Below are 13333 nucleotides of genomic sequence, written 5' to 3'. Positions count from 1 at the left end.
GGGACAGCAGAATGGAGGGGGGCAGCATAACGGAAGAAGAATGGAAGGGGACAGCAGCAGAATGGAGGGGGACACAGAGGAAGAACAGAGGGGGATAGCAGAACAGAGGGGGACACGGAGGAAGAACAGAGGGGTACAGCAAAACAGAGTGGGACACGAAGACAAACTGGAGGGGGACAGCAGCAGAACAGAGGGGGAACAGAGGGGGACAGCAGAACAGAGGGGGACAGCAGCAGAATGGAGGGGGACACGGAGGAAGAATGGAGGGGGACAGCAACAGAACGGAGGGGGACAGCAGAATGGAGGAGAACATGGAGGGAGACAGCAGAACAGAGGGGGACACGGAGGAAGAACAGAGGGGGACACGGAGGAAGAACAGAGGGGGATACGGAGAAGGAACGGAGGGGGACAGCAGAAGAACAGAGGGGAACAGCAGTAGAACAGAGGGGGACAGCAGTAGAACAGAGGGGGACAGAAGCAGAATGGAGGGGGAACAGAGGGGGACAGCAGCAGAACGGAGGGGGACATGGAGGAAGAACAGAGGGGGACAGCAGCAGAACAGAGGGGAACAGCAGCAGAACAGAGGGGGACACGGAGGAAGAACGGAGGGGGACACGGAGGAAGAACGGAGGGGGACACGGAGGAAGAACGGGGGGGGACACGGAGGAAGAACAGAGAGGGACACGGAGGAAGAACAGAGGGGGACACGGAGGAAGAATGGAGAAGGACAGCAGAATGGAGGGGGACATGGAGGAAGAACGGAGGGGGACAGCAGAACAGAGGGGGACACAGAGGAAGAACAGAGGGGGACACAGAGGAAGAATGGAGGGGGACAGCAGCAGAACAGAGGGGGACATGGAGGAAGAACAGAGGGGGGACACGGAGGAAGAACGGAGGGGGACAGCAGCAGAACAGAGGGGAAGTGGGGGACACAGAGAAAGAACGGAGGGGGACAGCAGAACGGAAGGGGACACGGAAGAAGAACAGAGGGGGACAGCAAAACAGAGGGGGACACGGAGAAAAACTGGAGGGGGACAGCAGCAGAACAGAGGGGGACAGCAGCAGAATGGAGGGGGAACAGAGGGGTACAGCAGAACAGAGGGGGACAGCAGCAGAACGGAGGGGGACACAGAGGAAGAGCAGAGGGGGACAGCAGAACAAAGGGGGACACGAAGGAAGAACAGAGTGGGACAGCAGAACAGAGGGGGACAGCAGCAGAATGGAGGGGGACACGGAGAAGAACAGAGGGGGAAACAGAGGAAGAACAGAGGGGGACAGCAAAACAGAGGGGGACACGGAGAAAAACTGGAGGGGGAAAGCAGCAGAACAGAGGGGGAACAGAGGGGGACAGCAGAACAGAGGAGGACAGCAGCAGAACGGAGGGGGACAGCAGAACAGAGGGGGACACGGAGGAAGAACAGAGGGGGACACGGAGGAAGAACAGAGGGGAACAGCAGCAGAACAGAGGGGGACATAGAGGAAGAACAGAGGGGGACACGGAGGAAGAACGGAGGGGGACAGCAGCAGAATGGAGGGGGACACGGAGGAAGAACGGAGGGGGACAGCAGCAGAACAGAGGGGGACGCGGAGGAAGAATGGAGGGGGACAGCAGCAGAACAGAGGGGGACGCGGAGGAAGAACGGAGGGGGACAGCAGCAGAACGGAGGGGGGCGCGGAGGAAGAATGGAGGGGGACACGGAGGAAGAACCGAGGGGGACACGGAGGAAGAACAGAGGGGGACAGCAGCAGAATAGAGGGGGACATGCAGGAAGAACAGAGGGGGACACGGAGGAAGAACGGAGGGGGACAGCAGCAGAACGGGGGGGACACGGAGGAAGAATGGAGGGGGACAGCAGCAGAACAGGGGGGGCACGGAGGAAGAACGGAGGGGGACACGGAGGAAGAACAGAGGGGGACACGGAGGAAGAACGGAGGGAGACAGCAGCAGAACGGAGGGGAACACGGAGGAAGAACATAGGGGGACACGGAGGAAGAACGGAGGAGGACAGCAGCAGAACGGAAGGGGACATGGAGGAAGAACAGAGGGGGACACGGAGGAAGAACGGAGGGGGACAGCAGAAGAACGGAGGGGGACACGGAGGAAGAATGGAGGGGGACAGCAGCAGAACAGAGGGGGGCACGGAGGAAGAACAGAGGGGGGCACGGAGGAAGAACGGAGGGGGACAGCAGCAGAACAGAGGGGGACACAGAGGAAGATTGGAGGGGGACACGGAGGAAGAATGGAGGGGGACAGGGAGGAAGAACAGAGGGGGACAGGGAGGAAGAACAGAGGGGGACAGGGAGGAAGAACAGAGGGGGACACAGAGAAAGAACAGAGGGGGGCAGCAGCAGAACAGAGGGGGACACGGAGGAAGAACGGAGGGGGACACGGAGAAAGAACAGAGGGGGACACGGAGGAAGAACGGAGGGGGACACAGAGGAAGAACGGAGGGGGACACGGAGGTAGAACGGAGGGGGACACGGAGGAAGAACGGAGGGGGCAGCAGCAGAAAGAATGAAGGGGGACAGTCAGCAGCAGAATGGAGGGGGACAGCAGCAGAATAGTACACTAACCTGGACTCCTGGACGTTTGTCAATCTCTGTTAAATCACTGCAGGCAAACTTGGGGACCTCGTGGGTGGGAGGAGCCTGGACTCTGGAGGAGGACTCTGAGACAAGGAAACTCAAGCTGGCTGGCTGCTCAGGAGACATATTTAAGTGTGGCGCTCTGTCCCTGTGTCGTCAGTGGCGTCATTCTGGCTGGGGTACGTATGTACTGTGCGGGCGGCCTGCGGGGGGGGGGGGTGGGGTGCACTACCCACACTGACTGCCAGTGCCAGACCAGTTCCTGTCAGCCCGCCCCTCAGGCCTCAGCTGACGTCACTGGTTGCTAGACGCGGGGCGGCCCCTAGCCTAGCAACCAGACTGCCAGCCTATGATGAGTCATCCTCCTGTGCTGTGACCGTGAGATGCAAGTTAGTGAAGTGAGCGTGACTGTGGCGGCACCGCAGCGGCAGACAGGCAAAGTCGCAGAGCGGACTGATCTGGTGGTCACTGTGTTTTTTTTCATTCCGGGACACTCTATTGTCCCGGAATGAAGGTGCCCGGGACAAATCAGGGACAATCCCGGGCAATCCGGGACATGTGGGCACCCTAGTATGGATATACCCTGCTGACTCTGAATACTGCTGGGCTGTGGAGGTCGAGGATCCCTACTACACTTGTGGTGGGACTGCTGACTGATCGAACCCTTCTGGAAGGAGGTTAGGGAACAGATTAAGACAGTTCTGGGATAGAAGTTCCTCTCTCCCCAGTCCATTTCCTCCTGCACATTCCTCTTATGCCAATAAGCCACTATAAAAAAAAAAGTACTACCTCACCTGCTGAATGCAGCCAAAAGATTACTTCCTATCTACTGGAAAGAGACACAGGTACCAGGCAAGGAGGAATGGATACGCAAAGTGGATGAGATCAGAGAAGGCAGATAATTGGGTTGCTACGTGTAAAGGCAAAAGGGATAAACGTGACCCCAAGTGGACCCAATGGACTTTTCTGACCCCAACCAGGTCCCTTCTAGTTTAGACGTGGATCTGTTGAAGCCCAGCAGAAACAGCCCTGGGTCTACGTGATCGTCCTCGACAGTAGCTGTGTACACTCCCCCCTAGACAGGGACGTTGAAAACGAACATGGTATGCCTAGGTTTTGATGATGGATATGACTGCCTATCGGCTAGGGGGTCCAGTGCGAACACTGAAGACATTAATGGGCTTAAGGTGAGATCATGTCTTTCCTCCCTTTACCCCCCTTCCCCTACTTTTACTGTTTCCCCATCTCCTTCTACATCCCCCTACCACCTCCCCCCTTCTTCCATCCATGGAGCCCAGGTTGGGTAGTGTTGGGGTCAGGCCGGACACCCCTTACCAGCTGAGGCAGACACAAGGCAAGAAACAGACCAGCTGGGAGACATCATAACCAGTTGGCCACTATGCAGTTGGGGGACTGGAACCCTAAGGCCGCGTACACACGCGGGGACTGTTCGCTCAACTTTGTTCGTCAAACAGTTTCAGCAGACAGTCCACTCAAAATTAGCATGGACGGACTTGGCCACACACGACGAACGAACAGTCCGCTGAAACCCTGCGCGATGACGTGAACGGCACGTACGACGGGACTAGAAAACGACGTCCTATACACTGCAATGCAACCTTCGGCGTATAAATTCTTTCTGAGCATGCGTGGAACTTAGTTTGACGAACAAGCCTACACACGCGGGGACTGTCCGCTCAAACCAAGTTTCAGCGGACAGTTTTTCCGGATTTCCGAAAAACTTTGTTCGTCAAACTGTCCGCTGAAACTGTCCGCTGAAGCCCACACACGAGCGGACTGTCCGCTGAAACACTGTTCAGCGGACAAAGTTGAGCGAACAGTCCCCGCGTGTGTACGCGGCCTGAGCCTACTACAGTTATCAGGCCAATAAAAGCACAAGATATATGTCCCCTATACAGGAATGACACTTTTCATGTTGTAGCTATGTCTACCCCTATTTCTATTTGTTGTCCTTACCTTTTATTACCAATGAAACAATAACATGTATGTCACTATTCAGCGTATGCCACAAATCTATGTTATGCTGGGACTGAACTAATAAAGTCTATTCAATAAAAAAAATTGCTGTGCGCCGCTAAAGTGTTCGGGTTTGACTTTAAGAAAAGGTGGCAACCCTATGTATTGTGTATGTGTAATGGGAAAAGTGCAGCGCTAGAGATACAAATGTACCCCAGGTATGAACCTAGGGAAAAAGGGGGACCTGCACAATAAGAATTGTCTTGAAATGCGCAGAAGGTTAGTGGAAGTGTTAGGAGTGTTTGTGAAAACACAAGTGTGATGTGCGATGATAATGAATCAGGTGCAATCAATGCTATCAAAGGTCGGGTAGCTCCATGTGATCAGGTGACACCTTAAAATAAATAAATAAATATATATATATATATAAACTTTTGTGTAGGCTCCATCACACATTTTCCGTAGGAATTTCTGTCACACAAAATCCGTTGTCGGAAATTCGATCGTGTGGACACAATTCCAACGCACAAAGTTCCACGCATGCTCGGAATCAAGCAGAAGAGAAGCACTGGCCACTGAACTTAATTTTTCTCGGCTCGTCGTACGTGTTGTACATCACCGTGTTCTCGATGTTCGGAATTTCCGACCAACTTTGTGTGACTGTGTGTATGCAAGACAAGTTTGAGCCAACATCCGTCAGAAAAAAACCATGGGATCTTGTTGTTGGAAAGTCCGATCGTGTGTACAGGGCGTAATAAGAACATTCTCACAGATACCGTCAGTATAGCCGTATGCCAGGGTTCCCACAACATGCAGGTATATACATGTTTTATTCCTTGAATAGCGGGACTTTGTCAGCTCTGACGAAGTTCCGCTTATTCAAGGAATGAAACATGTAAGCTATTAGCTTTTTGTGCTGGGATAGGCACCCCCGTTTTTGTTCACCTACCTTAGCCAACACTTTTTTTCTGTGGGCTTCAGAAACCAAATTGGAACCTGATGAACTTGACGATATGTAAATCTTGAGAATAACAGCACAGGGGACCTCAATATGGACTTATATGGATAACTAACTACTGAGTACAGACACTGCGGCTATGGACTATACTATTTCATGGATCACCAACACCTTGATATACATTGACACCCCACTTTGGATGTGGAATCACAGATTGGAAATCATCAGCTGGAGATCTGTGGCTATTGCATAAAGACGGACAAATTGAATCTCATCCCGTATTGGAGAGATCTCTGTGTGACCAGCTATCAGTAAGTAACCGCAACAGCGCCCTCTATAAATCTATCACTGCAAATTGCCTACAGGATATACCTGCATGTTGTGGGAACCCTGGCATATGGCTATACTGACAGGATCTGTGAGACTGTTCTTATTAGTGTAATAGAGAATATAAATGTAGCGCTAAACTGTGATAATAAATTACAATATCGATCAAATCACTTCAACTGGTTGAGTGAAAAGGTATGTGAAAAACATAACAAAACAGTACATTGAATAAATACTAGTGAACCACAATAGTCCAAATAAACAGAAAATCCCCACAAGTGAAATGTCCTAAAATTGAGAACTTTCTCTTGGATCTCAAACTGAAGTGAGGGACATAAATGGTGGATAAATCAAAGATATAGATGGATCAACAGTATATATCTTGAAAACATTCAAAATGTGAAGATGGTTACTCTTACCGCACCAGAGGAACGCACATACCGTACGGCAGTGCGTCTAATGCGCTTAACGTACTGGATCCCCAGTGATGGAAGGTTGCCAGGAGTGATACCGGTGTCACGGCTGTAATTCCAATCCACTCACGGTTGGATGACCATCCAAAACGGGTGGTTCCAGGTAGGCGGCAAGAAGATCGATCCACACAATGGATAGCAGTGGAAGGAGGACCATCAATACATGAATATGGAGGGAAAAAAGAAAGAAGGGAGCTCCACATGGCGCAGGTCAACCAAAAAGATTTAATAAGTATAAAATGTCATACAAAAAGCCATGAAAGAGATAAAATAGTGACGACATAAACGTTATAGTCATAAAAGCAATATGGGGAGCCGTATAAGGCCGCGTACACACAGGCGGACTGTTCGCCCAACCTTGTCCGCTGAACAGTGTTTGGGCGGACAGTCCGCTCGTGTGTGGGCTTTCAGCGGACAGTTTCAGCGGACAGTTGGACGGACAAGGTTTTTCGGAAATTCCGAAAAACTGTCCGCTGAAACCTTGTTTGAGCGAACAGTCCGCTCGTGTGTAGGCTTGTTCGACAAACAAAGTTGCGCGCATGCTCAGAAAGGCTTAACACGCCGAAAGTTATAATGCAGTGTATAGGACGTCGTATTTTTCGTCCCGTCGTACGTGCCGTTCACGTCATCGCGCACGGTTTCAGCAAACTGTTCGTTCGTCGTGTGTGGCCATGTCCGTCCATGCTAATTTTGAGCGGACTGTTTGCCGAAACTGTTGGACGAACAAAGTTGGGCGAACAGTCCGCCCGTGTGTACGCGGCCTTAGTGTAATATACCTGACTGGTTTGGGATTGGAGTGTCTAGTCATCCATCCAGCTCAATTCAGTGTCTCCTACTGTTTAATTATTCACATGCCGCTATCAAGATAATACAGCAGGATTGTTTGTATATCTGAGGACATATCATATCATTATGAGGAGAACCTTTTTTCTCGCCCTCTTTTTTTCCTTTTTTGGTTTATAAAAATCTTTTTTTTAATGTGGCCTCTTTCCCTGACTGACTGATTGACCTACTGTGGGAATGACGTGTATCTCAATGATTGGTCATCGTGTATTATTTCAGAAGTGGAATAGTGTGGACTATTTCTGTGGTGACAGAATCACACTGTCCCCTTCAGGAGTTATCCAGTTCAGATCTCGCCCTAGGTGGCTTGTCATATAGCTTTTGGGGAGTTGTTTGACCATCGGAGAATCATTCCCTGTACTAGGGACCCTCCTTTTGGTCTTTTATAGGGGATTAAGGGATATTGTTGTAGCGGATCACATTTGGGACCAAATGTCATATGCATGTAAATTTAGTTTTTGCCTCAGAACAGTAGGGGTTCTGAGGGTTAATTGCGTAGGTTGGCCTTAACACCAGTCTGGCCAGGCTGTGTTTGGAAGTTCTGCCTGGTTATGTGAACGGTGAGGTGCACATGACAGGTTATAACCAAGTCTGGTTGGATGTTTAGCTATCGGCCTTCTCTGAGCCAATCAGTGGGAGTGTCGGGGCCCGCTGAGGAGTCTGGGAAGGGGTACTTAAGGGGATGTGGGTCACGTGTTCGGGGTTCCGGAGTTGTTCGTTAGACCCGTGTGGTCTGGTCTGGTTCCAAGACTGGGGTAGCCCCATGAGGGGTCCCGGTCACAGGGTGTTCGACACTCCGCAACATGTTCCTGTTAGTGGCCCCTGATAGACCTGCCTGGTCTGGGGTAGGGATCCGTCCGTTCCCGAGTCTCGGAACCGGCTGGTCCGAGGCGCAGTAACTGAGGGAGGATTCAAAGTGTCCAGGTGTGTTCTCGGCTTGGAGGGACACCGCAGCTCATGGAAGTGACCAGGGGAGAACTCTTCGGAGGAGGGCCAGCAAGTGGCATCCTGAGAAGTGCCTGGTTACTGAGTTGAGAAGGACATTGACAAATTCACACTTTTCCAGTACCATTGAGGAGACGGTAAACGTTCCAGGTACGGAGGAAAAAGATTTCTATTCACCCTTAGTTGATTGTTCAAGTTTGGTCAACGTGCTGACTGCCATGATCTCTGGCTAGAGATCTGTTCAGCCTTGAAGTGACCAGCTGTGAGTGGCTACTCTCTGGGTGGAAATAGAGACTTTGCTATACCTGCAGTTCAAGGTGCCTGAGTTCTTCACCCGTGCCCTCTGTTCCCTAAGAGACTCTGTTAATTGAGAGTTTTTACTGCAAAATAAAACTTTTAAAGAGGACTTCATCTGTGTCAGTGTTCAAGTCGTTGGGTATCAATCCTGGGAATCCCTAGAAGTGGAAGAGCCGGCCAAGAGAAGGTAAGCCCATAAAGTCAAGGCAACGGGTTATGGCGGCTACATTGTTATTGGTGCCTTTTGTATTTTGCTCTTTTATAGCGAATAAAATATATGTAGTTTAACTTTTTAGGGTGTGTGTTTACATCATTTTTATTTATTATTTTTACTGCCTTTAGTTAGTATTTTTTGATTACACCCCCCGTAAGGCAGGATTCCCATTTGTCCATATATGTTGCATCAAGTCTTAGCATTGGCCATTCTCTTGACTGCTGGTAACTTATTACCTTTTAAAGGCCTTTGTTTAAGGCAGGGGTGTCAAAACTTTTTTCAAAGAGGGCCAGATTTGATGAAGTGAACATGCGTGAGGGCCGACCATTTTGCTTGGCATTCTTTGAACTGTTAAGATTCGGTCTAAGTGTGTTCGTTCGAGCTCTAATACACTGCCCAACAAGAATTCTCTTGCCTTTGTGGCTGTGTGTGGGAAGAGATAAGCTTGGCCGTATTATTTGGATATACCGTATTAATTGGCGTATAACACGCACCTTCACTTTAAGAGGGAAGTTTCAGGAATTTTTTTTTAATTTTAATTAAAGATCTGTGAAGCAAAATAATGGTCAGTGCCCATCAATGAAGCCTAATCAGTGCCCATCTGCAGACCCACCATTGCCATGAACACAGCACCATAGCCAGGAACGCATTTACCACAGCCAGGAACGCACTCACCACAGCCAGGAATGCCCCCACCATTGCCAGGAATGCCCCCACCATTGCCAGGAATGCACTCACCATAGCCAGGAATGCACCACCATAGCCAGGAATGCCCCCACCATAGCAAGGAATGCACCACCATAGCCAGGAATGCACCAAGAATGCACCATCATAGCCAGGAATGCACAACCATAGCCAGGAATGCCTCACCATTGCCAGGAACGCAGCACCATTGTCAGGAACGCAGCACCATTGTCAGGAATGCAGCACCATTGTCAGCGATTGTCCCGCCTTTTCCCTGTCCCTTCTGAAGCATATACATCTTTTGTGGCCCCAGCGCTGGGAGATCATCGGGGACCACAAAAGATATGTATGTCCAAATAACCAGGCGGCCATTCAAAACCGGGCCGCGGGCCGCAATTGGCCCGCAGGCCAGACTTTGGACATGCCTGATTTAAGGGGTGGCTCACATTGCTTCCACTTTCATTCACCTGTGTCACAACGGGATCTCAATTTGGTCATGTTGGCTCTACAGAAGCCTCTCCTTGAGCTCATTCAGGATATTCCCTTGGCTGACCTTACTTATATGGTGGGTTTTATCAGTGTATTATGTCAATGAGACAGATTTCAGAATTATCAATCTTATCCAGTAAGGAACCCTTCCTTGTTCTTCACAAAGAAATGGTGGTCTTTAGTCCCTGGGCCTTCTTTCTTCCAAAGGCAGTAAAGTGTTCAGCCCCATCCAGCTGCCGTGTATGTCAGCCTTTAGCCAGGCTGCAGGAAGCAGGCCTAGATGCTGCACCTGTGGCTCCTGGGGACACTAATATCCCAGAATTGGACACACTTGGACTAAACGTCTGGTGTACAAGGGGCCTTAGGCTTTATGTACAAGGGACGTTTTTAACCTCTCCTGAATGATTTAAGTTGACAGATAGTAACCCACTTTTAAAACATCTGTTTTGCCACATTTATATGCCATGTATAGTGGCGTTTTCCTGCATTTGTGTTTAGAAGCGCTTAAAAAAATAGCCAAAAATGAAAAATGCCTCTAAACTAAATGTGGCTAAATGCAAGTTACCGTGTTTAGAAGCACTTGAAATGCCTGTAAACTCAGCTTCTGAATGCATCCAAAAAATGCCTCTAATCTCCACTTCCTAGAAAGGACTATAAACGACCCCGTGTACATGGACAGATAAGATAACATAGAGGAGAGTTCAGGGGCAGTTGAAAAAAACTGCCAACTGCTAAACGTCCGTCTACCAGCAGCCGTGTACATGAGGCCTAAGGCTTAATGTACACGGGACATATTTACAACCTCTCCTGAATGATTTCACTTGACAGATAGAAATCCACATTTAAAATGTCAGTTTTGCCACGTTTAAAAAAAAAAATTTTTTTCAAAATAGCCAAAAATGAAAAATGCTGGTAAACGAAATGCGGCTAAACGTGAGTTACAGCGTTTAGCCATGCTTGGTGTCTGAAACATCAGAAACTTCGATGTCTGAACTCATTTTTTTGCCTTCACAGAAAAGCCTATAAATGCAACTGCCTAAAAATGACATTAAACAAACCTGTGTACATGTACACATAAGATAACATTGGATGAGTTCAGGGGCAGTTGGAAATCTCTCAAAGTTGGGAGGTTTGATTATCTTTACTACTGTGGGAAAAAATGTCCTTTTCAGTCCTTTAATAATACTGATCTGGATCAGCCTCGCCCTGTGTAGGAGGAAGTGACCCTCCCAACTGCATTCTTCTCCGGTGTCCGAGATTTTCACTGTCATTTCTCTCTTCTACTGTCAGCGATGGCGTCTGCTAACCTGAGAGCTGAGTTGGAATGTTCCATCTGTCTGAACATTTATACAGATCCTGTAAACCTGAGATGTGGACACAACTTCTGCCGGGTCTGTATTGATCGTGTGCTGGATACACAGGGGGGGTCTGGAAGATATTCCTGTCCTGAATGTAGAGAGAAGTTTCCGGCTCGTCCTGCACTGCAGAGGAACATAACACTACGTAACATAGTGGGGAATTTCCTGTCTGCTCAGCCACATCAGGAGGAGTTCGGGGTCTTCTGTACTTACTGTGTGGACTCTCCTGTACCTGCTGTTAGATCCTGTCTGCACTGTGAGGTTTCTCTGTGTGATAAACACCTGAGAGTCCACAAAAAGTCCCCAAAACACGTCTTATGTGACCCCACCTTGTCCATGGAGAGCAGGAAATGCTCCGTCCATAAGAAGATCCTGGAGTATTACTGCACTGAGGATGAGACCTGTATCTGTGTGTCTTGTAGTTTGGCTGGAGAACATCGAGGACACCAGGTGGAGATGCTGGATGAGGCTTCTGAGAAGAAGAAGGAGACACTGATGAATGTTCTGCAGAAACGTCTGACAAAGAGAGAGGAGACGGAGGAAAGAGTCCAGAGTCTGCAGGAACACAGGAGGAAAGTAGAAGAAAAAGCAGCTGGTGACACCAAGAGAGTCACTGTCCTGTTTAGAAATCTCAGGAGACGTCTGGAAGACCTGGAGAAGAGAGTCCTGAGGGAAATCTCCGGGAGGGCAGAGCGGATCTCCATCTCCATCCGGGATCTGGAAATAAAGAAGGAGGAGCTGTCCAGGAAGTTGCGTCACATTGAGGAGCTGTGTAACGTGACGGATCCACTGACTGTCTTACAGGAATCAGACACAGGTGACTTGTGTGATACTGAGGATGGAGATAATGAGGACAGAGAGAGACATGAGGAGCTCCTCCATGATGGAGGGGGTCTGGATGTGGATGGGATATCACACACATTACACACATTATCTGATATAATAAGAGGGGTAAATGTATCCTTCTATATACAGGGAGCTGCAGACATATTACTGGATGTAAATACAGCTCATAATAATCTCCATATATCAGATGACAGGAAAACTGTATCCTTGTCAGATAGAAAACATAATCGTCCAGAAACACCAGAGAGATTTCAGGATTGGTATCAGGTGTTGAGCAGTCAGAGTTTCTCCTCAGGGAGACATTACTGGGAAGTGGATGTCGGGGGATCAGATTACTGGAGATTCGGGATGTGTTACCCCAGTATAGAGAGGAGAGGAGGAAGGCAGTCAGGGATTGGATATAATAAGAAGTCCTGGGGTTTGTACAGGGATGGTGATCAGTATGGGGGGATACATGACAGTAATAGGATCCTCTTACCCTCCAATATCTCCAGTAACAGAGTCAGGATAGATTTGGATTATGAGGTCGGACGGATCTCCTTTTATGATCTGTGTGACCCGATCCGACATCTCCACACCTTCACCGCCACCTTCACTAAGCCCCTCCATGCTGGAAAACGTGTAGGGGGAGGTTGTATAAAGATATGTGGGGGGAAATAGGGAATAATAATAATAGTGAGAACTCCACCCAGAGACTGGTGATGTCACAAGGATGGGTAGTGGGATTGGTAGAATATTCAGCCAATAGGATAAAGCAGTGGGTGGGACGTCAGTCAGTAGACATGTGCATTCGTTTTCGTCCGAATGCATTTTCGTCCGAATTTCAGCTATTTTCGTTTTCGTTTTGACAAACGATAACGAAAGCACAATATCCGAAAAACGAAAGATCCGACATAAATAAATGCTTTATTCTCGTTTTCATTGTTACAACAGTTCGATATAGAATAGGAGATTCGACATGACTCTGACAATAACAATCTGTCTATAGAACCTGTGGTCGAATGTGCCTAACCTTACCTCTATTAGTCCAAGATTATATAGAGAAAATATTCGACAGAGAAAAAAGATTTGACAGAGAGAAAAGATTCTGCAAGTTACTGTCCTAAAAAGTGTTTGGGGACCCGGGTCCTGCCCCAGGGGACATGGATCAATGCAAAAAAGTTTTAAAAACGGCTGTTTTTTCGGGAGCAGTGATTTTAATAATGATTAAAGTGAAACAATAAAAGTGTAATATTCCTTTAAATTTCATAGGGGGGGTTGTCTATAGTATGCCTGTGAAGGGGCTCATGTTTCTGGTGCTTAGAACTGTCCCTGCACAAAGTGTAATTTATGCAGG

At 48.8% G+C, this 13333-nt stretch overlaps 1 protein-coding gene across 1 annotated transcript; it reads left to right on the top strand.

Moving 5' to 3' along the window:
- The first annotated feature begins 11063 nt into the window (after positions 1 to 11063).
- LOC143961898 (E3 ubiquitin-protein ligase TRIM39-like) lies at positions 11064 to 13046 on the top strand. Its single transcript, XM_077471231.1, has one exon. The coding sequence runs from the start codon at positions 11086 to 11088 to the stop codon at positions 12655 to 12657; it is 1572 nt and encodes a 523-aa protein (XP_077327357.1). The 5' UTR covers positions 11064 to 11085; the 3' UTR covers positions 12658 to 13046.
- The last annotated feature ends 287 nt before the right edge of the window (positions 13047 to 13333 follow it).

This window comes from Lithobates pipiens, unplaced genomic scaffold, assembly GCF_037356315.1.
Source record: "Lithobates pipiens isolate NorthernLeopardFrog02 unplaced genomic scaffold, aLitPip1_a1.2 Scaffold_8, whole genome shotgun sequence".
Lineage (NCBI taxonomy): Eukaryota > Metazoa > Chordata > Amphibia > Anura > Ranidae > Lithobates > Lithobates pipiens.
The sequence above is the reverse complement of the archived record's forward strand: the minus strand, read 5'-3'. Positions and strand labels throughout refer to the sequence as shown.